We start from the raw sequence: 24,209 nt of genomic DNA, 5'->3' as shown, positions 1-24,209 counted from the left end.
AGCCGTTGAGAACTGATCAGTGACACACATTACTGATCGGCTTCTAGTTATTGTGGGGGGTTTGTGTAATAAAAGAATCGAGTAAAAATAATAATTTAGATTAGATAATGGCCTAGGTTTGGGACAGTAAAAATATACTGCAGTAATCGGCATCTACTACAATATTTTTTTACTGAATATTGTCAGATTTAGTGTCAGATAGTTGTAGGCGCTCAGTACATTTTTTATCTGTAGTTTCTGACTTGTAGTGGAAAATTCTTGTAATACTTATACTACAGTTTTTTTCTACTGCATAGAATTACAGTTAGTGTAATTTAGATGCCGTTGGTCAAAAATTGATTTAACAGTGGGCTGTTTAGTTAGTTTTATTATTTTACCACCTTTTTATATTCTCCTTTTTATTTAGTTTTATTTTTTTCTTTCAAGATTCTTTTCTTTTTTTTCTTTCTTCTATTCTAATTAAAAAGTTTACACCCTGGGGAATGACACCTGGACTCAACCTCCTGAATACCCCCCTGCCCTCGGAGTGAGTGGGATAATTGTGTGGGACTTGTTGCACCCACGATCAAGGTTATCACTTTTAAAATTTCACATTTAATAGTATATTTAAAAGGTCAGAAGACCAACACAACCCTTAATAGTGAAGGTGAAGTGATGAGATAAAAATAATAATAATGATATTACTAATAATAATATAAAATATGCATAGAGAGAATATACTCACCCTGATGAGCCCTGAGTATATCCCTACCTAGCAATGGAGGGTATGACGCCCTAGGGTTATGGTGCCCCCATTCAACGATGGGAAACCCTACCAATCCCTAGATCACTCTACACTAAACTAAATAGTACACCAATGGAAAACAAGGGAAAAACAAATATCAAATAATAAGACACCAGACGAGTACAACTGAGCACTAATATGCCATATATAACAAAGTTCTTACATATCTGGTAGGGAGGCCAAGCAGTCAAGTTCCTCAAAACATAGACATGGGAACACAGTAGTCCAGCTAGTGAGGAGGGACTATCATAGCAGAGTCAATGAATATAGCAACTACTTTGGGGTGAATCTGATTAGCAAGAGGATGTCATATAGAGAAAGCCATAAAACACAAAATAATCATTACATATAGTGCGTGACAATACATCAATAAAAAACAGATACCATCTGTGTACTTATAGCCACAAATTTACTGTATATATAAGTGACTTTGATATTAGTAAGGCTGTGTTTGCCTTAAAGGGGTTGTTCCAAGAATAAACTACATTTGGATCACTAAATATTTGAATAATAAGTGCCATAATTGGATGTGTTAAAAAAAATGTTCCTGTCTGAGATAATCTTATATATCAGCTTTTGCTCTGTACTGTGTAATGGCTGTGTCCGACTATGTAGAAGTACTGAATGGTTGGCACATAACACATCTTCTAGCCAGGGGAAAAAGTATAAGAGAGTATATAGATGATAGCAGAGGTTCACAGCTGTGGATTTCTGAGATGACACATTTCCCTACTTGTTTTATCACAGGAGGGAGTGTTTCTACTGTGTCACCACCTTCTGAGCTCATCAAAAATCAAGTGAGTGACACATGAGCCAGTGGAGCTACATCACGGACTTGATTTATGATGAGCTCTGAGGGCCGGTGACACAGGAAAAACATTGGCTTCTGTGATTAAACAATCAAAGAAATGAGTTATCTCAGAAAGCAACAGCTGCGAGCCTTGCTGTGTCATCTGTATACTCTCTTATCATAAGTGACTTATGCTTTCTCACCTGTTATATGCCAACCATAACCAATCCCCCCCCCATTGTTGGACACAACAAATAAGACAGTATAAAGAAGGTACATATGGAAACGGTAACCTCAGCAAAAAAGCCTTTTTTTAATATACCTACGGCCCGTTTCACACGTCAGTGAAAAACACAGACGTTTTTCACTGGCGTGTAAAACACGCACATGTCCCTGCGTATGCCGTGAATCTCAGCACACGTGGGTTGTCTAAGTGCAATCCGGGCTCCGTTCTCCGTGGCCTGTGATTGCACTTAGAGATTCACTCACCTGCGCCCGCTCCCGCTGTCCATGGTGCTGATCGCTCCCACGACGCAGCATCCGGCCGGCGGTGACCCCCGCAGCAGCTGCTTCCAGGTCGGCTGTGTCGCGCATAATGAATATGCGCGACAGTAATCAGCCGGCTCAGAAGCAGCAGGGAGGACGGGCTGCAGAGAGCGCGCCTGAAGCCGGGTGAGTTAAAATGTTTATTATTTTAAAAGCACGTTTTTTTCTGGCACGTGTTTCACGGACCACACCACTGCGTGGTCCGTAGAACATCAGTGATGCCAGAAAAAAATGGACATGTCTCCGTGCGGCAATCACGCACACGCGGGTACGCTGCACGGAGACACGTGCAGTGAAAAATCACTGACGTGTGAGCAGACCCATTCATTATAATGGGTCTGTGTATGTCAGTGATTCTGGTACGTTTAAAAAAAAGCACAAACGTACCAGAATCACTGACGTGTGAAAGGGGCCTAATTGTGTAATTTATTCCAAGACCTATCAATTAAGATTTGTTTGTGGGACAACCCCTTTAAAGAGTTGGATTCCGCACTATGAGACCTCAGAGTGTGATACGTTTATTTTTTAAGCAATTGAAGCACTTGTGAATCAAATTTTTGGGAAAAAATTATTGAAACTGGTAAATTTGAATTTCAAATGATTTACTAATTTTTAACAATAATGTACCATTGATTGATATTCTAATTGCTGTAATTACTAGTCCAGATTATGTACTCTAACACAACTTTTTTTGTTTCTTTCCTTGTAGATTGTTCAGTTGATATCGTAGTTGGTTTTGACATTTCAGGTTATCCCAGTTATTCCAAATTATTCAGTCAACAAAAACATCTAGAAGTCCGTATTGCAGATATCTTAAACAACATGATGAACTTGAGAAGTCCAAGCTGCAGCCCTGGTGCTAAACCTCAAATTAGTGTTGCTTTTCATTTGCCAAATGCTAATACATCAATTTCTCCTCTCTTTCACACCTATAGTCCTGATTTAGCACAGACTCTCAAAGAGAGTAATGTCAATGGTCCTTCTACTTTAACATCAACTTTCCTTAATTCAATGTGGAAGACATTTCAAAACACAAATACAGGAAAAGCAAAGGCATGTGCAACCATTGTTACATTATTTACCATTCATATTGTTTGAATTTCTGTTCCTCAAATATTAATTTTGTTTTTGCTATCTAGATGATTCTGATCTTTACAGATGGATTAGATGAAAATGTTAAGGATCTTGAGCGAACAGTGGAGGATCTTCGAAGAGAAGGTACAATTCTATTCATTCATTTTTTTTGGGTGCAAAAGAAGGGTAATGTCATGGGTGTGCCCCGCTTGGGGGAGCCCTCTGGTCAGTCTGAGATCAGAAAGTCACAACACCTTATAATATGCATGTCTGTAGTTTGTGTGTAAATGTAACTGCTTTATTTTGGTGCTGTAGGGGTCAAGGACTCTTTACTGTCTGGCTGTCCTTTGTAGCCTTAATCTCAGGTGCAGTTCTTGTTATCACTCCGCTTCACTATAAAAGGTCACATGTCTTACCATATAATGCTATTGATAGAATCTTTATTTCTAAGCTGTCCACTTTGGAAGGAGCCTGTCTCTGGAAGAAGCTGAGTAGTGACTATTGCAGCTGTGCTGTTTAGCTACATTGGAGGAGTTTGGAGTGTTTTGCTTATTGTGTCTATTTTTCATTTGTCTGTTTTCCTTCCCTTGTGTTGTATTATTGTTGTGGTGAGACTAGTGCTCCTCACAGGGTTAGCCAGGGCCAAGGCACATGAACGGCAACGTGTGTTGCAGCCCTCGCCGAGGGGTTCCCTTGTACCTGGCGGAATCCTGGTAGTCATTGCATGACAGGTAAAAAGGGCAAGTGTTAGAACATTGATTTCTGATCTTGTTAAAGAATAGCAAGTTAAGTGCTCTTAGTTTCAGGGCTGAGTCATTGGTCACATAATATAATATAAGATTAAAAATATTGCAATTAAATGCTGCAAAAATTGAATTCTTTTTTTTTTTTTTTTGCTAAACCTATGAAACAGCCTCTTTTCATGGCAAATCCTAGACCCAATAAAACTTTTTACACACATATTTCTGAAGGTCAATAGTTCTGTTCCATATACAAGGCCAAGCCAAGTTTTTCTGTTTCCTGAAGTGAAATGATGCCAGCCCCCTGTTCCCACCCTACACTCCCCCCAAAAAATTGCTGACAAAATGAAATAAGAAATTGCTTTAAGATTCTCATGAATGGCTGCTCTTTTTCCATTTTTGCATTTTTTTTGTCCCCTATTCTATATTTTCATCAACACAGCCATATGGGGACTTGTTTTTGGAGGAAATAAAGCAAATAAGAATAAAGCAAGCACTTTATAATTACCGGTCTCCACGTGACTGTAACTCTGCTTCGATGCTGCTCACCCTACTTCCGGGGCAGCTCATTATCCTTCATACATATTCACTGCTTCCCATGCCCATCGACAGTTTCGGCATGTCTGATTGGTTGCAGTCAGACAGAGTCCCCAGGCTGTGTGACAGTATTTTCTGACTGCAACTAATCAGAGGCGCTGTGTCTGCATCTAGGTTGATGTAAAAATATGTGCACTTTTTTTGGCTGTGTATCAAAATAAGAGGAGCTGCATGCAGCTTTTTTTTTAAAATGATTTAACTACATAATTTTAAGAAATGGTGTGCGGTCCCCCCCATTTTAATACCCATCCATGATAAAGCTGACAACTGGGAGCTAGTATTCTCAGGCTGGGAAGACCCATAGTTATTGGGGCCTGCCAGCCTAAAAAGAGCAGCCTTCAGCTTCTCAGAATTGTTGCAACCATTAGATGTGACAATCCTGGAACTTTACCCAGCTCATCCGATTGCCTTGGTGCAGTGGAAAGTTCACAGAGCAGATTACATGGGATTGCAAGCTCTTTACTTCTGAGAACATAAGGTAATTATAAATGCACAGTCATTCAGTATTGCATGACGAAGAAAAAACAAAACCAGAAAGAACAAAAGACTTTTACAATACAGTGAGTAAGGAAACTTTACAAAACATCGCCATCTACTGTTAGATCAGCATAAAGTCCTCCTTCACTCAAATAAAGACGTCCTCATCTGTTGCATATACAGTGAAACCTCACTTAACGAGTAACCACTTAACGAGAATTTCGCTTAACAAGCAAAGCTTTCTGTAAACTTGTAACTCGATTTGCGAGAAAGCTTTGTTGTACGAGCAAAAGCCTCACCGCACACACTTCCGGTTCCGTACATCCACCGCGCTCTGACCCGCACTTGCAGTCCACACAAACACACACATGTACGCACAAAACACACACAAACACACACACATGCACACACATACAGTATTATGCTCACCTTACCTTCCGTTCCACCGCCAGTCTCATGGTTCTTGTAGTTCCCGGGTACATTGCGATGTCCTCGCGGCAAACTACAAGACCCAGGAGGCCTGCGATGGAAAGGAAAGTAAGGTGAGCATATAATATAGTGTACCTTTCGTTTCATCGCCGGCCTCCTGGGTGCTGTAGTTCGCCGCTCTGCTCCACTCCAGGCTGTGCATCGGCATCCATAGCGACGAGGCAGGAACTTACTGTCACCGCTACTGAAAGGCAGCGCGCTGGCCGCAGAAGTTCCTCCCTCGTCGTTATGGTAACCCGATACACAGCCCGGCCCCGTACCAGAGAACAGCAAGTCCCTGGAGACCGTTGATGGAACGGAATTAAGGTGAGCATATAATATGTGCGTGTGCGTGCTTGTGTGTTTGTGTGAGTTTGTGTGTGTTTGTACGTGTTTGTATGCATTTGTGCATGTGTGCATGTGTGGAATGACAGAATAGGGGACCAGGAGGGGACATTTAACAAGTTGTGGAACGAATGGTCTGCATTGCAATGATTTCCTATGGGAAATCTTGCTTTGCTGAACGAGTAACTTGGTTAACAAGCACACTCCCAGAATGGATTGTTCTCGTTAAGCAAGGTTCCATTGTACCAACAAAAAGAAATATGGCTAATATGATCTGAAAGGAGTGGAGGATTGGATTTCCTGACTAATAATTACCACCAGTGGCTGTACTTGAGGAACAGGTGATTCGTCACTTGCTGTCCTAGAGGAAGATGAAGCTAGTGTTATGCTCCCCTGCAGTTTACTTGAAAGTGAAGACTGGAAAACATTCAAAGATGCAACAGACTGTCACCTAAGGCGAGATACTCATCTTGTTTCATGGCAGATTTGGCCCTGACCAATTAGTGCTAATATAGAGAAACTGACTGTCCCATAATTAGCCACTTACTTCCCAATTTTCGATTTTCTTTATATTTATTACTGCTTTTCATATTACCACAGGGGTCAGTATTGGGCCCGCTTCTTTTCAACATATTTATAAATGACCTTGTTGGGGGCATGCGGAGTAGAATTTCAATATTTGCAGATGATACTAAACTCTGCAGGGTAATCAATACAGAGGAGGATAATTTTATATTACAGGGAGATTTATGTAAATTGGAGGATTGGGCTGAGAAGTGGCAATTGAAGTTTAATGTAGATAAATGTAAGGTCATGCACTTGGGTAGAGGAAATAACATTTATGATTATGTACTTAATTGTAAAACACTGGGTAAAACAGACACAGAAAAAGACTTGGGTGTATGGGTGGATGGTAAACTTCACTTTAGTGGACAGTGTCAGGCAGCTGCTGCCAGGGCTAATAAAATAATGGGATGTATTAAAAGAGGTATAAGTGTTCATGAAAAAAATATAGTTCTACCTCTGTACAAGTCACTAGTGCGACCGCACTTAGAATACTGTGTACAATTCTGGTCACCGATATATAAGAAGGACATAGCTGAACTGGAGAGGGTGCAGAGAAGAGCGACCAAGATTATTAGAGGAATGGGTGGGCTGCAATACCAAGATAGGTTATTAAACTTGGGGTTATTTAGTTTGGAAAAACGAAGGCTTAGGGGGGATCTAATCACAATGTATAAATATATGAGGGGACAGTACAGAGACCTTTCCAAAGATCTTTTTACACCTAGGCCTGCGACTGGAACACGGGGGCATCCGCTACGTCTTGAGGAAAGAAGGTTTAATCATAATCACAGACGAGGATTCTTTACTGTACGAGCAGTGAGACTATGGAACTCTCTGCCGCATGATGTTATAATGAGTGATTCACTACTAACATTTAAGCAGAGCCTGGACGCCTTTCTTGAAAAATTTAATATTACCAGTTATGTATATTAGATTTTATGACAGGGTATTGATCCAGGGAACTAGTCTGATTGCCGGATGTGGAGTCAGGAAGGAAATTTTTCCCCATTGGAACCTGTTTGCCACATTGGGTTTTTTTTTGCCTTCCTCTGGATCAACATGTTAGGCTACGGGTTGAACTAGATGGACTTAGAGTCTCCCTTCAACCTTAAAAACTATGATACTATGATACTATGATATTCTCTTGAGTAAACTTTGCTTATTCCTCATTTTTATTACCGATAGGTTATATTGTCCAAACTTAGTGATAAAGTTACAGTGATGTAAATACGGTACGTTGCAGTTTTTATAATTATGTAATATTCCCATCTCTATGTATTTTAGGGCTAACTGCGTTAGTTACTGTCACTTTGGAAGGAGCAACGGGACATGATATTATCAAATATATAGAATTTGGCCGAGGCTTTGAATACAGCTATCAGATGCATATTGGGATGCCAGATATCGGCGTTAGACTAGCTAGACAAACGGTGAGTTTATGTCATCCATGTTCAAATCTGTGAGTTTACTAACATCCCTGACATTTCCTATAATGTTATAAATAATCAACTTCAACTCTTAAGGCCCCGTTACACGCAGCAACATCGCTTGCGATCTCATTAGCGATGTGACACGCCCAGATCGTAGTTCCGATTTGCCGAGATTGCTCATAGGTCATTTTGTAGCGGTCACACGTACACATCTCACAAACGATGCTACATCGTTCAGCGATATATTGTTTGACCAAGGTGGTCGTGTGGATGTTGTTCGTCGTTGGCAGGGTGTCAAACATAGCAATATGTCTGCTGCATTCCAAACGACGAACAATATTTTGAAACTGAACAACGTGTCAACGATCAACGGTTTTCACCCTATTTATGATCGTTCGGAGTCGCACGTAGGTGTCACACGCGACGACGTCGCTAAGAACTATGGAAGTGCGTCACGGAAACCGTGAACCCGACGACATATCGTCAGATAAATCGTAGCATGTAACGGGGCCTTTAGTGCCTCGCTTTGTAGCCCTTTCAGGATATGTAACTGTTACTGCTGTATTTTGCCCCATTGTGTTGCTGTTAAAGCCAAATGAATATTCCCCCCTTAACCCCCCCACCCACCCCTGTATGCCAGCATCAGTGATTGGGTTGCCCGATTAATGCCAAATTAATAATCACCCCTTTCCCTGACCACTCCTCAGAGTAGGCATCAGTGATTGGGGGTCATTCATCAATGCCTAAAGAATATTTACTCTTTCACCCACCAGTCTGTTTCGGTTCAGTGATTGGGTGCAGTCAAAATGCTGTATTACTCAGCCAAGGAGCGGTGGCTCTCCTAACCCGAGCGAGACAACTTGTATTTCTATGCAACCGTCCCACTCAGGTCAGGAGAGCTTCCGGCCAGTCCAAGGATTGTGATGCGACCCTGGAGCGAGCGATACAACAGCCTGACTGCACACAGGGGTGGCTGGGCGAAGAAGTAAATATTCATTAGGTATTAATGGGTGGCCCAATCACTGACACAGAGAGTCAGAGAGAGGGATGAATATTCATTCTTCCTTAACGAGCGACCCAATAACTGATACCAGCACAGAGAGGTAGGTGGGGGAAGGGGTGAATATTCATTTGCCATTAATGGACAACACAATAACTGATGCCAGCACAGAGGGGTGAGAAGGGGAAGGGGTGAATATTCATTTGCCATTAATGGGCGACCCAATAACTGATGCCAGCACAGAGAGGTGGGCGGGGGAAGGGGTGAATATTAATTTGCCATTAATGAGCGACACAATAACTGATGCCAGCACAGAGGGATGGGTGGGGGAAGTGGTGAATATTCATTTGCCATTAATGGGCGACCCAATAACTGATGCCAGCACAGAGGGGTTGGCGGGGGAAGGGTTGAATATTACTTTGCCTTAATGGGTGATTCAATCACTGACACTAATAAAAAAAAATGCATCCCCTAAAAATAAAAAGCCCTATAGCCTCTTTTGGAGCCAAAAATAATTTAAGACCCTGTTTTATTCTGATCTGACATAAATCCTAAGGGGTACTTTACACGTTGTGATATCGTCGGGGTCACATCGTTAGTGACGCACATCCGACGCCGGTAACAACATCGCAATGTGTAAATCCTAAGTGCGACGATGAACGAGCACAGGAGCGTAAAAAATTGCTGATCTGTGTAACGTCGTTCATTTCCATAATGTCGCTACATCAGGAGATACGATGTTGTTTGTCGCTCCTGCGACGTCTCACATTGCTGTGTGTGAAGCCGCAGGAGCGACAAACATCTCCTCACCTGCGTCCACCGGCAATGCGGAAGGAAGGAGGTGGGCGGGATGTTATGTCCCGCTCATCTCCGCCCCTCCGCTTCTATTGGCCGGCCACTTAGTGACGTCGCGGTGGCGTCGCGGTGACGCGGAACGCACCTCCGCCTTGAGGGAGGGATTGTTCGGCAGTCACCGCGATGTCGCCGACAAGGTATATGTGTGTGAAGCTGCCGTAGCGATAATGTTCGCTACGGCAGCTATCACACAATATCGCATGTGCGACGGGGGCGAGTGCTATAACGCTCGCCATCGCTAGCAATTGCTAGCGATGTCGCAAAGTGTAAAGTACCCCTAAGTCATATGCAAAGGATTGTTAAAAATCCACTTTTGACTTTTAGGATTGCTACTTCCAATACGTGGCGCTGCGCTAGAGTTTGTCTCCTTTCCTGGAGAGACAATTTGAATATTTCCCAGAGGGGCATTGCAGTTATAAGTCCCCTTACTGGCAGCCAGACTGGCTTGCAAAATCTCCTTATGGAGAATAGTGTTCCCCCGTGGTCCCCACATAGCTTCTCACAAGCCAGATCAGACACCTCATACTTTGCACTGACGAGGGGCAAGCACCCCGAAACACCGTGTCTGCAAATTGGGATTCTGATCTGGCATAAATCCTAAGTCATATGCAAAGGATTGTTAAAAATCCACTTTTGACTTTTCGGATCGCTACTTCCAATACGTGGTGCTGCGCTAGAGTTTGTCTCCTTTGACAATTTGAATTTTTGGAGGAAACATTGTAGATAGATAGAAACGAACATTCAGAGTGTATTTTTTTTTTTTCATTTTAATTATATCCACTCCTCAACATTGCCATTACAACACCAAAAAGGAAAAGTTGTGAAATTATTGCACTGCCAGGATCTACAAACATGTTAATTATATGTAAATGATGAAAAAATGGATTGAAAACATCTGTTTTTTCAGTATTGAGTATGAGCACTATACCCAAAAGTGCAAGCAAATAGAAGCCTTGGCATGCTATCAATGAAGTTATTAATGGATGTCTGAGGAATGTTTTGTCACACTGAATGCACTTGGGCACAGAAATCATCAGGATCCACTACCGGTTATGGTAGCACATTTAGTCTGCTCAGGCCGCTGACAATAGCACAAGAGCAACATGTTGTCTGGTGTTCTTGTGTAAAAAAAACAGCTCTTGGGACATTGTAGAAATAACCATACCATTAATTCCCCAACCAACTCAATGTAGCGCTAAGTTGTTAGTGTATATAGTATGTATACTAGAGCAGTCCGGCTACTATTTATTATCCCAACCCATATACACTGTGTTCCAAATTATTATGCAAATAGAGTTTAGGAGTGATAAGGTCAGAAATTTTTTATCTGTCATTTAAACTCATTGCTGGTGATGTGTGTCAGGGCTCTTTATATCACTGAAAGCAATTGCAGATACCTGTGCATATTAGTTTGGCAGGTGTGTCCAAATAAAGGCAAGACTACTTAAGAAGGCTGTTCCACATTATTAAGCAGCCTACATTTTTTTGCCAAAATGGGAAAGAAAAAGGATGTGTCGGCTGCTGAGCAGCAACAAATTGTGGAGTATTTAGGTCAAGACATGACTACAATCAACATTGCCAAGACACTTCATCATGATCATCGCACAATCAAGAAGTATGTAGCTGATTTACAGCACACACGTGTGCGTGCTGATAAGGAAAAATTGAGGACTCTTTCCAACAGGCAATTGCGTCAGGTTAAAAGAGCAGCTGTAAAATGCCTTGTCATAGCAGCAGACAAGTTTTTGAAGCTGTTGGTGCCTCCAGCGTCCCTCGAAACAACAAGATGCAGGGTCCTTCAGAGGTTTGCAGCTATGCGTAAGCCATCCTGTCGACCACCTCTATCCACTGCACACAAGCAGAAGCTGCTCCAGTGGGCCAAACGATACATGAAGACTGACTTCCAAACTGTTTTGTTCACCGATGAGTGCCGTGCAACGCTCGATGGTCCAGATGGATGGAGTGGAGGATGGCTGGTTGATGGACACCCCATGAAAACACGGCTAAGGCGCCAACAAGGAGGAGGTGGAGTAATGTTTTGGGCTGGAATCATGGGGAGAGAGATTGTTGGCCCCTTTAGGATCCCTGAAGGGGTAAAGATGAACTCCATAATCTATGTGGAGTTTCTAAAACAGCACTTCCTGCCATGGTTCAGCAGAAAGAACCGTGCATTCCGCAGCAAGATCATTTTCATACATGATAATGCACCATCTCATGCTGCAAATAACACATCTGCATCCCTGGCTGCTATGGGCATAAAAGAGGACAAACGTATGGTGTGGCCACCATCTTCCCCTGACCTCAACCCCATTGAGGACCTCTGGAGCATCATCAAAAGGAGTGTCTATGATGGCGGGAGGCAGTTCACATCTAAGCAACAGCTCTGGGAGGGTATTCTGTCCACATGCAAAACAATTGAAGCACAAACCATCCAAATACTGACAAATTCAATGGACGAGAGAGTTCAGAAGCTTCTTTCGAACAAGGGGTCCTATGTGCAAATGTAACATCACCTAGAATTAAGTTTTGACTTGAAAACTGTTTGATTTCATTTTGTAATAAGCTGATAATGCTTAGAATTTCACAATTGACTATTTTGCTTTTCAAAATAAAAATAAAAAGGTTGAAAACTCTGCTGTGCATAATAATTTGGAACATGCATTTTGAGTGTTTATTATTTTTAAAAAATATACTGTTTTCATAGGCAGTTTGATCAAAAACATTTAAATTATACTCGAATAGTAGATGACTGGAAAATAACAATGACTGCAATTCATAAAGTTAATTTAGGAAAATCTGAAAAAATCTTTTTTGCATAATAATTTGGAACACAGTGTAAACCTGGGAGTTGGACCATTGTGATATTTCCTTGTGAAGGCTTCTGTATGGCATTGTCTATAAAGTCTCTAAACCAATCTCTGGTTTTCATTGCATCCAAGATAAAAATGAGACTCATCACTGAAATGTATACACCTCCATTCCAGCCTTGATTTCTGTCTTGTTCTGCAGCATGATAGTCTTTTGGTGTGTAAGCGTCAGGTAAATAAAACTCCTGCAGTTTGAAGTTTAGCCCATAGCCAAATGCTGTACAAATGTCTTATGATGGTTTGTGTAGACACTGCTTAAGGTCAAGCTCAGTATGTGACATCCAGTTTCATTTGCAGTCTATAATGGATCACTGTGCACCATTCTTTTAAAGGGAACCTGTCAGGTGCAATGTGCACCCAGAACCACAAGCAGTTGTGCTGGGTACATATCGCTAATCCCTGCCCAAATCACTTTATCTAGTAGCATAGATAAAGGGACCTTTATAAATATATTTTTCAAGCTCTTTTATCCTATGCTAATGAGGCTAGGGACTAGACGTCAAGTTGTTACTCCCCTGACTAGTCAGCCATCTTAGCATGTTAGTACACCCACAGGCGCATGCTAACATGCTATCCAACAGGGCCGGCGTCAGCACCCGGCAAACCCGGGCAAATGCCGGGGCCCTGGATAGCCGGGGGGGCCCACTCGGCCTCTTCAGTTCTCCTGTCCCTTGGCCGGGGCCCACTCGCCTTTACAGTTCTGCGGTCCCCGGCCGAGTTCCGGGGACCGCAGTCCTCGGCAGCAATCTGCGGCGCCGTCACTTTAAGGCGCGCAGACATCCTCGTTTGAATTTCACCTGTGGGCGGAGCTACCGCCTTCTCAGTCCCACAGATGAAGGAGGCGAGCTTCTGTCCGGCGCTGTGTGGGCCCCCTCTCCACCGTGACCATCGGGTAAGTGCCCTCCCCGCCTCCCCATTATAGGCCCCGGTGAGCTGCTTCTACCCCCTGGATGTATGCCCTGGCCCCTGCCAATGCCCCCACCCGCCGATTCCGCGGGTGTGGGCCCCGCCGAGCCGCGGGTGTGGGCCCCGCCGAGCCGCGGGTGCTGGCCCCGCCGAGCCGCGGGTGCTGTCCCCGCCGAGCCGCGGGTGTGGGCCCTGCCGAGCCGCGGGTGCTGCCAGTGCCGCGGGTGCTGTACCCGCCGAGCCGCGGGTGTGGGCCCTGCCGAGCCGCGGGTGCTGCCAGTGCCGCGGGTGCTGTACCCGCCGAGCTGCGGGTGTGGGCCCTGCCGAGCCGCGGGTGCTGCCAGTGCCGCGGGTGCTGTACCCGCCGAGCCGCGGGTGTGGGCCCCACAGAGCAGCAGAGTTGTGTGCATTTGTCTGAATGTAGCAGAGTTGTATGTGTTTGTCTGAATGTAGCAGAGTTGTATGTGTTTGTCTGTATGTAGCAGAGTTGTGTGTGTTTGTCTGTATGTAGCAGAGTTGTACGTGTTTGTCTGTATGTAGCAGAGTTGTACGTGTTTGTCTGTATGTAGCAGAGTTGTATGTGTTTGTCTGTATGTAGCAGAGTTGTATGTGTTTGTCTGTATGTAGCAGAGTTGTATGTGTTTGTCTGTATGTAGCAGAGTTGTGTGTATTTGTCTGTATGTAGCAGAGTTGTATGTGTTTGTCTGTATGTAGCAGAGTTGTGTGTATTTGTCTGTATGTAGCAGAGTTGTATGTGTTTGTCTGTATGTAGCAGAGTTGTATGTGTCTGAATGTAGCAGAGTTGTATGTGTTTGTCTGTATGTAGCAGAGTTGTATGTGTTTGTCTGTATGTAGCAGAGTTGTATGTGTTTGTCTGTATGTAGCAAAGTTGTGTTTGTCTGAATGTAGCAGAGTTGTGTGCATTTGTCTGAATGTAGCAGAGTTGTATGTGTTTGTCTGTATGTAGCAGAGTTGTATGTGTTTGTCTGTATGTAGCAGAGTTGCATGTGTTTGTCTGTATGTAGCAGAGTTGTATGTGTTTGTCTGTATGTAGCAGAGTTGTATGTGTTTGTCTGTATGTAGCAGAGTTGTATGTGTTTGTCTGTAGCAGAGTTGTATGTGTTTGTCTGTATGTAGCAGAGTTGTATGTGTTTGTCTGTATGTAGCAGAGTTGTATGTGTTTGTATGTAGCAGAGTTGTATGTGTTTGTCTGTATGTAGCCGAGTTGTATGTGTTTGTATGTAGCAGAGCTGTATGTGTTTGTCTGTATGTAGCAGAGTTTGTGTGTGTGTTTGTCTGTATGTAGCAGAGCTGTATGTGTTTGTATGTAGCAGAGTTGTATGTGTTTGTCTGTATGTAGCAGAGTTGTATGTGTTTGTCTGTATGTAGCCGAGTTGTATGTGTTTGTATGTAGCAGAGTTGTATGTGTTTGTCTGTATGTAGCAGAGTTTGTGTGTGTGTTTGTCTGTATGTAGCAGAGCTGTATGTGTTTGTATGTAGCAGAGTTGTATGTGTTTGTCTGTATGTAGCAGAGTTGTATGTGTTTGTCTGTATGTAGCAAAGTTGTGTTTGTCTGAATGTAGCAGAGTTGTGTGCATTTGTCTGAATGTAGCAGAGTTGTATGTGTTTGTCTGTATGTAGCCGAGTTGTATGTGTTTGTATGTAGCAGAGTTGTATGTGTTTGTCTGTATGTAGCAGAGTTTGTGTGTGTGTTTGTCTGTATGTAGCAGAGCTGTATGTGTTTGTATGTAGCAGAGTTGTATGTGTTTGTCTGTATGTAGCAGAGTTGTATGTGTTTGTCTGTATGTAGCAAAGTTGTGTTTGTCTGAATGTAGCAGAGTTGTGTGCATTTGTCTGAATGTAGCAGAGTTGTATGTGTTTGTCTGTATGTAGCAGAGTTGTATGTGTTTGTCTGTATGTAGCAGAGTTGCATGTGTTTGTCTGTATGTAGCAGAGTTGTATGTGTTTGTCTGTATGTAGCAGAGTTGTATGTGTTTGTCTGTATGTAGCAGAGTTGTATGTGTTTGTCTGTAGCAGAGTTGTATGTGTTTGTCTGTATGTAGCAGAGTTGTATGTGTTTGTCTGTATGTAGCAGAGTTGTATGTGTTTGTATGTAGCAGAGTTGTATGTGTTTGTCTGTATGTAGCCGAGTTGTATGTGTTTGTATGTAGCAGAGCTGTATGTGTTTGTCTGTATGTAGCAGAGTTTGTGTGTGTGTTTGTCTGTATGTAGCAGAGCTGTATGTGTTTGTATGTAGCAGAGTTGTATGTGTTTGTCTGTATGTAGCAGAGTTGTATGTGTTTGTCTGTATGTAGCCGAGTTGTATGTGTTTGTATGTAGCAGAGTTTGTGTGTGTGTTTGTCTGTATGTAGCAGAGTTGTATGTGTTTGTATGTAGCAGAGTTGTATGTGTTTGTCTGTATGTAGCAGAGTTGTGTGTGTGTGTGTCTGTCTGTATGCAGCAGACTTGTGTGTGTGTGTGTGTGTGTCTGTAAGTGTATATGACTGTATATATTTGTCTGTTTATATGTATTTTTGTGAGTTTGTCTTTAAATATGTATATGTTCGTATCGGTGTCTGTGTGTGGATGGGGCCCACTGGGACTCTTCCGCCCGGGGCCCACAAAAACCTGGAGCCGGCCCTGCTATCCAATACAGTGTAACCAGCAGTGATACGCATACCTGTGTCCACAATGAACGCTGAACTGAATGCCCCACACTTCCATGCACAGTATGAAGCCAGGTGTACATGTCCTGGCTTCAGACAGGTCTAGTACGAATGACTGGAAGTGCGGGAAATTCAGCTTCAGCGGACACAGGTACGCACATCACCACGGTGACACTGCATTGAATAGCATGTTAGCATGCCCCTGTGGGCGTACTTGCATGCTTAAAGGGCGGACAAGTCGGGGGAAGTAACGCTCTTACAACTAGTCCCTCCACTCATTAGCATATTATAAAGGTTCTTTAGAAATACTTTTTCTAAAGATCTCTTGATCTATGCTACTAGATACAGGGACATTTAGGCAGGGAATAGAATTATGCACCCATTACTGCTCATGGTTCTGGGTGCCTATTGCAACTGACAGGTTCACTTTAATCCGATTTGCCTTTGGCTGGAAACACACTTATGCGTGTAAAATCGGACCGAGTTGCATGATAAAAAGTCGGCCGATTTTAGTTCACGTTAAGATCAGTGTGCAATGCAACTGCACTGCAATCCTGGGATTTTTCTCATGATTGCAGTGCGTGTGCAATGCGTGTTTGATGCTTATGGTTCCTTTTTTTTCTCAGCAGCTGTCATCTGCCATTCAGCTCTGCTACATGGCCGCTGACAGCAGCCACAGACAGAGCAATGTAGCAGAGCTGAATGGCCACTGACAGCAGACACAGACAGAGCTGCACGATCAGAATGAAGTCGGATGAACTTCACCCAACTTCATTGTCATCCCGCGGATCTGTGTGGCATGGCCTGATTTTCGGCCACTGGTGAAGATCTCATTGGTGACCGCAAATCCCCTGAGTGACCGCAGTGAGCCGTGCTATCAGTGGTGCCGTCACTGAGGTTACCCGTGGCCACAGCTGAAGTCCTCCCGCTGAGATCTGTGGCCGCGGGCAACCTCAGTGATGTAATCGCTGATAGCGCGACTCACTTCAGTCGCTGTGGGGAGCTCTCAGAGAGCGGTCGTGGTCTGTGACCGCTCTCTGTCAACTTTCGATGTAGCAGAGCCTACAGCGTCGAGGGACCTCTGTGGATTACGTCGGACATGGAAGGGTATTTGGGGACTTGAATAAAGTAGTGAAAGATGGTTGTTTTTTTGTTATTTATTTCAAATAAAGGATTTTTTGGTGTATGTCTTCATTTTCTTAATCTTACAGGTTAATCATGGAAGGTATCTCGGGGAGACGCCTGCCTTAATTAATCTAAGACTTAGTGGCAGCTATGGGCTGCTGCTATTAACTCCTTATTGCCACCACACCAGGGCAATTCAGGATGGCCGGGTACAGTCCCGAGACTGTCGCATCTAATGGATGCAGCAATTCCGGGCGGCTGCTGGCTGATATTGTTAGGGTGGTGGGCTCCCCATAACATGGGGCTCCCCATCCTGACAATACCAGCCTTCAGCCATGTGGCTTTGTCGCGGGCGGGGAGGAGGGTGTCAGCACACTTCGCTCACCCCTTCTGCTCGGGTCCGGCGGTTGCTGCTCAGTGGTGGCTCGAGCTGTGGGCCGGATCCCGGGGGTTCTCGAGCGGCACTCCTCGCCCGTGAGTGAAAGGGGGGTTGTTGGGTGTGGGGATTGTTTATTGTCCGTGACGCCACCCACGGTTGTGGTGATTTCACCACCGCTGCTCTATATGGGGATCCCGGGAGTGGTGATGCGGAGCAGCCAGGTGTTGTGTTGCCCCTCCGTGGGTAGGGGTTGGTGATCCCGGGGCCCGGTGATGGTGAGGGAGGTGCAGGGCCTGGTGGGCGCAGGGACGCGGGGGCAGCACTGTGCCTTGCGGCACTGTGGTACTCACTCAGCCTGAGACGTTGACACAGTTTTACGGTAAACCACACGGCTGGAAAGACGGTTCCCACGGACGGCTGCACTTGCTCTCCCAGTAGGTAACGGTGATGTCCCTCTGACCTGCACCTGATGTTTCTAAGTTGGTAGCGATGGGTCCCCACCGGTAACCCGCTCCCCGGCTTCAAGCTGGACCGGAGGAGCTCTACTTTGCCCGCAGACGCTGGCCCTGAGGAACTGGTGCCTTGGCGGTGGCGGTGTTCCTCCTTAATGGTTGGACTGTTGCCTTCAATCGGGACTTGGTTGTTGGGGGATCTACGTCCCCTTCACTGACGGATTCGGCAAATTATGGCGACTCCTAGCCTTGCCGGGGTCCGAGAGGCCCCTGCCCTGGTGCTGACTGTCCTTTGCACGCTGCTCCAGACCGCCGGGTCACTACCCGTCCGCGGTCCTTCCAGGAACTCCCGAACAGTCACCCCTCTGGACAGTCACCGTCGTTGCTGACCTTGCTGACCTGTCCTGCACACAGCTGGACTCACTTCAGGCTTTCTTTCTGTCACCTTTCACCTTCCTTCAACTTCTCCTCCTTTACCACTTCACTTCACTTCTACTTTCACTTCCTTAACTCATCTTAGCTGTTTACTCAAGCTCTCCCTGAGCTCTAACTGCCTGGTACTTCCTGCCTCCAGAGCTGTGAACTCCTCGGTGGGCGGAGCCGACCGCCTGGCCCACCCCCTGGTGTGAACATCAGCCTCTGGAGGAAGGCAACAAGGATTTTTGGTTAGCTTTGGTGTTCCTAACTGGGATGTAGGGTGTGGTGGTGTGATGACCTGTGACCCCTGGCTTGCCCAGGGCGTCACATTCCCCCTTAGCAAAATGCAGACCGTCCACGGGCTGCCCGTCCAACACCGGTTTTATTTTTCTGTAAAGCATAAAAAGGTATAATATGGTAAAACGGTAACATATATACATTTTTAATCATTCTTCCCGTAACGGGAGGCACATTTACTTAAACGTTTCAAACGGTTTACAGTTACGGTTTCCGCTCTCTCCCACCCAAGTAACCTGGCCCGATGCTGCCCCTAAAGCCCAGGCAGCACCCCTTGACCCACAGTCCAGCACACGGTACCCGAGCGGGATCTGTCCTTCCCCTCCAGAGGGTAGCCACCGGTTCCTTTGGTGGCTGGGCCCCAGCCTGCTCTGCTGAGGGCCCTCCCTCCAACCTGCCTCTCCGGAGGCGGCATTGCGGAAAACGGTAACGGTAAACAACTTATTTACAAGCCACTAACGTTTGTGGTTGCCCTGCAAGTTCACGAACTTGTCCATGAGTAGTTCCTCATGCAAACTTTTCAAACGGTCCCCACAGGGACAACGGTGCCGGCTCCGGCCGGTTGCAAATCACAAAGATAATCTGGTTAAGTACTCGGTAATCATTTTCATCATTTTTCAGAACTTTCAAACTTTTAAACAAGAATTCACACAGACTTGTGGTGGTCCCAACGGGGACTGGACAACAGGAGTCATCACCTCTTGTTCCTGCGTCAGGCGGGTTGCCGCCAGCTGTCGCAGCCTCCTGGCCTCCAGCATCCAGCATTTCAGACCCTTATGCGGTAGCACGGAGCAGCAGATTAGGCGAGCTTACACTGAGGCGCCCCATAAGTAACGGCAAGGGTGATGCATAGGCCGAGACTAGGCCGGGCCCCTCAGCCGCAGCGGCCGGTCCAGGTAGGACATAGGGACGTGGGTCACCAGTCGACTCTGCTACATCCATTCCCCCTCCGTACCTCGGGGTAGTCGTGGTCAGCATCTCCACCTCGCTGGTCCACTGCTCCATCATCTGGAGGATTTGTTCCTGTTGACGCTGGTGGAACTGGATCACCCGGGCCCTCAACCAGGCCATGGTTCCGGGCTCAGGATCTGGCACAGTCTCTACTGGGATTTAAAGCACAACGCTGTTAAGGGGCCGCAGTTCTAGCGGTTCCCCTTGGTGCACTTCAGGGCCGTCTTGGACGTCTGCAGCCGGCTGGTCCGTCGGAGCGGCTGGGCAGGGTATCGCTACCGGTTGGGCAGGTAGCGGGCCTAATGGCGGGGCGGCAGCAACTATCACGGGTAGCGGGAAGAGAGGCAGGGTGAGCGGAAGCCGGCCGGGCCCCTCAGCTCCAACGGCCGATCCCTCAGGAATACAGGGGCGTGGGTCGCTTACCCGCTCCTCCAACTCCTCTTCAGCCTCGCGTCTCCACATAGCAGCCACCACGTCCGCCATGTCGGTCTCCCACTCCTCCAGGAGGAGTTGCATATGAGCCCGCAGACGATTACTCAGCGGGACAGTCCGGTCCCTCAACTACGTCGCCGTGCCGGGCGCGGGGGCTTCCTCGTTGGGAGTTGGGTTGTACATTTTGGCAATCGTGCCTTCCAGGAACCCAGTATCTCTGCAGAGTCCTGGCGTCCCTGCCTTTATAGTTGCAGCTACATGCAGCCAGCCGCCATCGCATCCCCCTTAGCTCTTTTCCGGCCCCTCCTCTCTCGGGGCGGGGTTTTGGCCTTCGCGCCTCTGCTACTCGAGAAGACGCTCGAGCGGGAACTTTTCACGCCAAAGATGGCGACTTCTGAAATTTTTCAGCCGGATACCTCCGGCGGTAACAAGGTGCACCTCTACCAAACGGCAGAGCGGTAAGATCCTGTTCGTGACGCCAAGTTGTCGCGGGCGAGGAGGAGGGTGTCAGCACACTTCGCTCACCCCTTCTGCTCGGGTCCGGCGGTTGCTGCTCAGTGGTGGCTCGAGCTGTGGGCCGGATCCCGGGGGTTCTCGAGCGGCACTCCTCGCCCGTGAGTGAAAGGGGGGTTGTTGGGTGTGGGGATTGTTTATTGTCCGTGACGCCACCCACGGTTGTGGTGATTTCACCACCGCTGCTCTATATGGGGATCCCGGGAGTGGTGATGCGGAGCAGCCAGGTGTTGTGTTGCCCCTCCGTGGGTAGGGGTTGGTGATCCCGGGGCCCGGTGATGGTGAGGGAGGTGCAGGGCCTGGTGGGCGCAGGGACGCGGGGGCAGCACTGTGCCTTGCGGCACTGTGGTACTCACTCAGCCTGAGACGTTGACACAGTTTTACGGTAAACCACACGGCTGGAAAGACGGTTCCCACGGACGGCTGCACTTGCTCTCCCAGTAGGTAACGGTGATGTCCCTCTGACCTGCACCTGATGTTTCTAAGTTGGTAGCGATGGGTCCCCACCGGTAATCCGCTCCCCGGCTTCAAGCTGGACTGGAGGAGCTCTACTTTGCCCGCAGACGCTGGCCCTGAGGAACTGGTGCCTTGGCGGTGGCGGTGTTCCTCCTTAATGGTTGGACTGTTGCCTTCAATCGGGACTTGGTTGTTGGGGGATCTACGTCCCCTTCACTGACGGATTCGGCAAATTATGGCGACTCCTAGCCTTGCTGGGGTCCGAGAGGCCCCTGCCCTGGTGCTGACTGTCCTTTGCACGCTGCTCCAGACCGCCGGGTCACTACCCGTCCGCTGTCCTTCCAGGAACTCCCGAACAGTCACCCCTCTGGACAGTCACCGTCGTTGCTGACCTTGCTGACCTGTCCTGCACACAGCTGGACACACTTCAGCCTTTCTTTCTGTCACCTTTCACCTTCCTTCAACTTCTCCTCCTTTACCACTTCACTTCACTTCTACTTTCACTTCCTTAACTCATCTTAGCTGTTTACTCAAGCTCTCCCTGAGCTCTAACTGCCTGGTACTTCCTGCCTCCAGAGCTGTGAACTCCTCGGTGGGCGGAGCCGACCGCCTGGCCCACCCCCTGGTGTGAACATCAGCCTCTGGAGGAAGGCAACAAGGATTTTTGGTTAGCTTTGGTGTTCCTAACTGGGATGTAGGGTGTGGTGGTGTGATGACCTGTGACCCCTGGCTTGCCCAGGGCGTCACAGCTTTACCCTGGCTGGTATTAAAATTAAGGGGAACCGCACGCCGTTTTTTTTTAATTATTTATTTACTTATTTTACTGCATGATATAGTCCCGCCCACCGGCAGCTGTGATTGGTTGCATTGAGACAGCTGTCACTCATCTTGGGGGCGTGTCTGACTGCAACCAATCATAGGCGGGTGGGGAAAGCAGTGAATACGAGATTGAATAATGAGCGGCCGGCTTTTTCAAAAGAGGAGAAGCCGCCGGAGGAGTGTGAATGCCGTGCAGCGCCACGCCGGGGATCGGTGAGTATGAGAGAGGGGAGGGTGAGGAATAGACCGACATGGACAGAGAGAGAGAGAGACCGACAGAGAGAGACCGACCGACAGACCGACCGACAGAGAGAGAATAGAGACCGAGAGGGAGAGACTGACAGAGATAGAGATTGACCGACATTGTGAGACCTCACTCATTTCCAGTGTTTTGAGAAACATGCGATTAATGTATTTAGAAAAACAAATTTCACTAGGATGGTGTGAGTGCCGGTCCGTGTGACATCCTTTATTTACCCGCTCCCATAGAGTTCCATTGGAGAGACTTGCGCGAGAAACTCTCGAAAACGCAGCATGCTGCGATTTTTTTCTCAGTCCGATTTTGACTGAGAAAAAAATAGCAGATGGGAGCTGCCTCATTGATTAACATGTGTCCGAGCACAATGCGAGAATTTGTCGAATTGCACTACTGCGAGAAAATCGCAAGTGAGAAGCCGACCTTTATGTGAACAGGAGGCATCTTACAAGACATGATCAGATTGTTGAGGTTTCATGAAGCTATAACAGATTGCTTTCAAACTGGCTTTTTTGCCCCATCACATACCAGAGATTGAAGCTAGGTGCTTGATAATGTGATCATTTGCAGATCTTAGTGACACCTGCTTCTTCATTTACATAACTTTATTGCTTGTCCTTTTCAGTGTTTCAGTTTGAAAGATTGCAGCTTATATTAATCATACTTAAAAAAGCACTCACTCCCACTAAACTGTTTATTGCCTAAACCAAAGTATATGTAGGGTAGGGTAAGTTGTTCCCTAGTTTTCAGCATCACTCCGGTCCTCTTCTGGATTTCGTGATTTCTATTCCAACTTGCTGAATTACACTGGGTCTATGTGTGAGCAGGAAGTTATGGTACTTTTACAATGTAAGTCTATGGAGCCTCATTCTAATACTATAGACTTACATTGTAAAAGAGACTTCTGACTCACACATAAGTCCTAGTGTGATCCAGCAAATCGGATTAAAGTCATATGACTCAGAATATGATTGCAGAGAACCAGGGAGGACGCTAATTAGTGAGTATATTACCTCTATACACTACATTATATATCCTGTACATTTACACAACTTTGGACAATATAAAGGTTTTTTTTTTAGAGTTCTTCTTAAAACGAATTGTTTACTACTTAGAAATTGATGGACTATCCTTAGGATCCAACACCCATCTATCTTCCCCACTAATGAGTCATTAAAGTTTTAATGATAGACAGGTGTAGACAGTGTACATAGCTAGAACAGCACCGCTCCATAAACTGTGTAACGGCCATTCTCCAGTACTACTGATCAACTCCTATTCACTTCAATAGGAGCTGAGATGCAACATCTAAGCTCAACCACTACACAATGCACACAGTTGTGCTGTTCCAGCTCTGTACACTATGTAAATCCAGATGTGGCCGTAGCTACAAACACCTGATTGTTGGGGTACCAGGTGTCGGACACCCCACAATCTAGTATTGATGACCCATCCTAAGTATAGACCATCAATATCTAAATTATGGACAGCCCCTTTAAACATAATTGACTGTATTGTTACAGAAATAATTATTAACCTTTTTTCTCTATTAGTCACATGTTAACGAGAAGACGTGCTGTTGTGTATTCTGTAAATGCGTTGGACAAAGTGGACCACCTGGCAACCATGGAGATAAAGGCCAAGCAGTACGTGTGTAACACATAGTTTAGAGTCAGGATGTAGATTGCACAGCTGAGATTATCAGTACTGTAGACATTGTGATTGATACCATAGAATATTTATTTCAAGGTATTACGTACAAGGGCACAGGTGAATTCATTTCGGGTAGCTTCAGCAATATGTCTGTGCTTGCCTCCGGTTCATCCTTCCTTTTCCTGCTCCCTTACCTTTTCATAGACTTTTATGGGGAGCAACTGTTATCTGAAAATCTGTACTCATTGAATATAAAACATTAACCCTGAATCAATAATAATAATAATAATAATAATAATAATAATAATAAAAGTTAGGAAACAATGAAAAACAATATATCTAACCTT

At 45.8% G+C, this 24,209-nt stretch overlaps 1 protein-coding gene across 1 annotated transcript in view; it reads left to right on the top strand.

Annotated features, from left to right (window-relative positions):
• Nucleotides 1-24,209, top strand: part of LOC142243360 (collagen alpha-6(VI) chain-like) — a 166,189-nt gene that overhangs the window by 17,703 nt on the left and 124,277 nt on the right. Inside the window, exons 8-11 of the mRNA XM_075315212.1 lie at nt 2,830-3,173; nt 3,260-3,338; nt 7,673-7,818; nt 23,763-23,855. Coding sequence (XP_075171327.1) covers nt 2,830-3,173; nt 3,260-3,338; nt 7,673-7,818; nt 23,763-23,855 — 662 coding nt within the window. The remainder of the gene's footprint in view (nt 1-2,829; nt 3,174-3,259; nt 3,339-7,672; nt 7,819-23,762; nt 23,856-24,209) is intronic.

This window comes from Anomaloglossus baeobatrachus, chromosome 6 (assembly GCF_048569485.1).
Source record: "Anomaloglossus baeobatrachus isolate aAnoBae1 chromosome 6, aAnoBae1.hap1, whole genome shotgun sequence".
NCBI classification, from domain to species: Eukaryota; Metazoa; Chordata; class Amphibia; order Anura; family Aromobatidae; genus Anomaloglossus; species Anomaloglossus baeobatrachus.
This window is presented reverse-complemented; position numbering and strand designations above follow the sequence as displayed.